Here is a 3,650-nt window from a genome sequence, read left to right as displayed (position 1 = left end):
TAGTCTTTCAGTCACACAGTGGCTATTAAGGAATTTTAAAATATTAGTCCTGATCTCTTATAAATGTTTTTACTAGAGATTTTAAAAATAATTTTATTGAATACCATCATTTATTCCATGATATTCTTAACTAATTAGTATTTAAATATACAAAATCATAAAATTACCAAAGCCTTATTTTACTTTGAGTTTGTGATTCAGATGGAATTTGTGAACCATGAAGTATATCTACATCAGAGAATATAGGAAGACCAAAATTTGGTGAATTTTTGCCTTTTACAATCATAGCTCATGTAATTTATTACATAATATTAAATATGTGTTTATCTAAAACATTTTTCGTATAGTACAGACTTTTCTATCTGTTTCCTTCTGCCTATCGATTTGGCTGCTGTGACAATAACCAGAAAGTTTTTCTTTGTCAGTGTTCTCATAGAAGACAGCCTTAGAGCCTGTACTTATGTCTCCATAATTGACTTTACTATTACTCCTCTCCCAGAGGAATCTATCACAGGGGATGAGCAAAACCTCAAGGCTGAAATATCCTGAAGAAGGTTTCACAGGCTTAAAAATAACTAAGGCCATCATAAATACAACTGTTGATATTCCAGCTCACGATCATGAACTATGGACGACACAGGGTTGCTATGGTCTTCAAATATGCAAGCGTACCCCATTATTCTTATTGTAAGAGGTACAAAGCATACTAGAATTAAGGAGAGGAACTCCCTATATGTATTTCCCTTAGGTTTACTTCCCCTGACTGAAGAGTGAGATCCCTTGAATTGATGCAGCCTTGGTAGAAAGTCATTCATTGCACTCTAAGGACTGGAATGTTCATCAGCTTCTCTCTCTCTGCTTCAAAGGGAGGGCTAAATGATTATGACATTTTAAAAATTAACTATTAATACAAATAAAATATTATAATGAGGAATATAAATGCATGTGTTTGGGGGAATGGCTTTGATCTGAGGAAATGAACATATATTTGAACTAGCTTTAGAGAATTTTGTTATATCTGGTCTTAGCAATTTTTGCTGTTAATTTAACATATCAATAACTTATCTATTTCTATTATGTTTCCAAAGGTGGATACAGTTATAGTGGAAATAAATACACTGACATGTAAGAAGGTTAAAATATTTTAAATATATTTATTACTGTTATTACCATTGTATTGTGATTAAAACAAGGACAGCACTATCATAATGGCTACAAACACTATCATTGATATTATATGTGCCACTCCTGTTTTAGATAATGTATAATATTTCTAATTTAGATTGCTACATAATACTTCTATTTTAGATGAACATAAATTTTAACTATAAACATATTAAAAATAGAAATTCAGAATGTGAGTAAAATTACACAGGAAAATATGCTACTTTCTTATTTACTTCCCTGAAAAAAATATGATTTAAATAAAATAACCAAAGAGCTTCCTTTACTGCTTAATAGACTAATAGTTTCAGAAGTCTAATGACATCTAATCCCTAATCTTGCATCTTCCTGACAATAAGATTGTTTTGTATGCAATATCTCATTAAGTTGTTAATCATATATATCTACATTTAAGACAGTATTGATAGCACTAGAATCAAAGCCACAGTTTCATTTATTTTGCCTTGTGCCTCTCAGCAGGTGTCTGCCATGGGTGACATGGGAACAACCAATCACTCAGAAGTGACTGATTTCATTCTCGTAGGCTTCAGGGTTCTCCCAGAGCTCCACATTCTCCTCTTCCTGCTATTTCTGCTTATCTATGCCATGATCCTTCTAGGGAATGTTGGCATGATGGTCATTATTATGACTGATCCCCGGCTGAACACACCAATGTATTTCTTCCTAGGCAACCTCTCCTTCATTGATCTCTTCTATTCTTCTGTTATTGCACCCAAGGCTATGATCAACTTCTGGTCTGAGAGCAAGTCCATCTCATTTGCAGGCTGTGTGACCCAGCTCTTTCTCTTCGCCCTCTTCATTGTGACTGAGGGGTTTCTCCTGGCAGCCATGGCTTATGACCGCTTCATTGCCATCTGCAACCCACTCCTCTACCCTGTCCAGATGTCAACACGTTTCTGTGTTCAGTTGGTGGCTGGTTCCTATTTTTGTGGCTGTATCAGCTCAATTCTTCAGACCAGCATGACATTTACTTTATCTTTTTGTGCATCTCGGACCATTGAACATTTTTACTGTGATGATCGTCCACTTCAAAGACTGTCTTGTTCTAACATCTTCATCCATAAACTGGTTTCTTTCTGTTTATCTGGCATCATTATCTTGCCTACCATCATAGTTATTATTGTTTCTTATTTGTATATTGTGTCCACAGTTCTAAAGATACCCTCCACTGAGGGACGTCAGAAAGCCTTCTCCACTTGCAGCTCCCACCTGGGAGTCGTTAGTATACTGTATGGTGCTGGCTCTTTTATGTATCTCACTCCTGACACATTTCCTGAGCTCAGTAAAGTGGCCTCCTTGTGTTATACCCTGGTCACTCCCATGTTGAATCCTTTGATTTACTCTCTGAGAAACAAAGATGTCAAAGAAGCTCTGAGGAAGATCCTGGGGGAAAATATATTTTTATTTATTTCTGTTTAACAGTGATATACCTGAAAGACACAGGCTTTATAACAACTTGGGGAAGCACTGACTCAAAAAATGCACCCATTGATCTTAGAAATATTTACTCTTAGAGAGTTAGTTTATTTGAATACCATGTACTTAAAACCAAAAAGTACATTTGGAATATATTTTGTCTGGATGTTGATTTTGGAGTGAATGAAATGACTTTCTCTTTACTTCACCTTAATTATGGGTAAAAATAATTATTACCATGGAAGAAAAGTTATGACCAACCTAGATAGCATATTCAAAAGCAAAGACATTACTTTGCCAACGAAGGTCCATCTAGTCAAGGCTATGGTTTTTCCTGTGGTCATGTATGGATGTGAGAGCTGGACTGTGAAGAAGGCTGAGTGCAGAAGAATTGATGCTTTTGAACTATGGTGTTGGAGAAGACTCTTGAGAGTCTCTTAGACTGCAAGGAGATCCAACCAGTCCATTCTGAAGGAGATCAGCCCTGGGATTTCTTTGGAAGGACTGATGCTAAAGCTGAAACTGCAGTACTTTGGCCACCTGATGCAAAGAGTTGACTCATTGGAAAAGACTGATGCTGGGAGGGATTGGGGGCAGGAGGAGAAGAGGACGACAGAGGATGAGATGGCTGGATGGCATCACTGACTCGATGGATGTGAGTCTGAGTAAACTCAGGGATTTTCTGATGGACAGGGAAGCCTGGCGTGCTGTGATTCATGAGGTTGCAAAGAGTCGGACACGACTGAGAGACTGAACTGAATTTCATTTTAGGGAAAATATATTCCAAATTTGCTTGTCTCTCTGAGATTGCTTCTTTTATATGTATTATTAGTCTTGAGTCAGTAACGTGTTATGTGGATATGTATGTAATTGATAGAGGTAATCTGATGTAATAAGATTGATCTGATGTAATAAGCAAGAGAAAACCAAATATGAGATTTACTAGAGAAATCTTCATGAATGTTTAGTGGGAGAATCAGGTGATCTGAAGTACACAGAATCTAAAGGGTGACTTGTATGTAACTCTTAATTGTTCAGAGACTACGTGA

At 36.5% G+C, this 3,650-nt stretch overlaps 1 protein-coding gene across 1 annotated transcript; it reads left to right on the top strand.

Moving 5' to 3' along the window:
* Positions 1 to 1,623: 1,623 nt before the first annotated feature.
* Positions 1,624 to 2,604, top strand: LOC120858025 (olfactory receptor 9K2-like). Its single transcript, XM_040233922.1, has one exon. It carries the CDS (start codon positions 1,654 to 1,656, stop codon positions 2,602 to 2,604), a length of 951 nt encoding a protein of 316 aa, XP_040089856.1. The 5' UTR covers positions 1,624 to 1,653.
* Positions 2,605 to 3,650: the final 1,046 nt, after the last annotated feature.

The sequence above is a fragment of the Oryx dammah genome, unplaced genomic scaffold, assembly GCF_014754425.2.
Source record: "Oryx dammah isolate SB20612 unplaced genomic scaffold, SCBI_Odam_1.1 HiC_scaffold_29, whole genome shotgun sequence".
NCBI classification, from domain to species: domain Eukaryota; kingdom Metazoa; phylum Chordata; class Mammalia; order Artiodactyla; family Bovidae; genus Oryx; species Oryx dammah.
Note: the sequence above shows the minus strand (reverse complement) of the source record. Positions and strands in the feature narration are given on the sequence as shown.

Coding starts and splice junctions, on each gene's coding strand:
- LOC120858025 (XM_040233922.1), top strand. CDS start 1,654: ATGGGTGACATGGGAACAACCAATCACTCAGAAGTGACTGATTTCATT.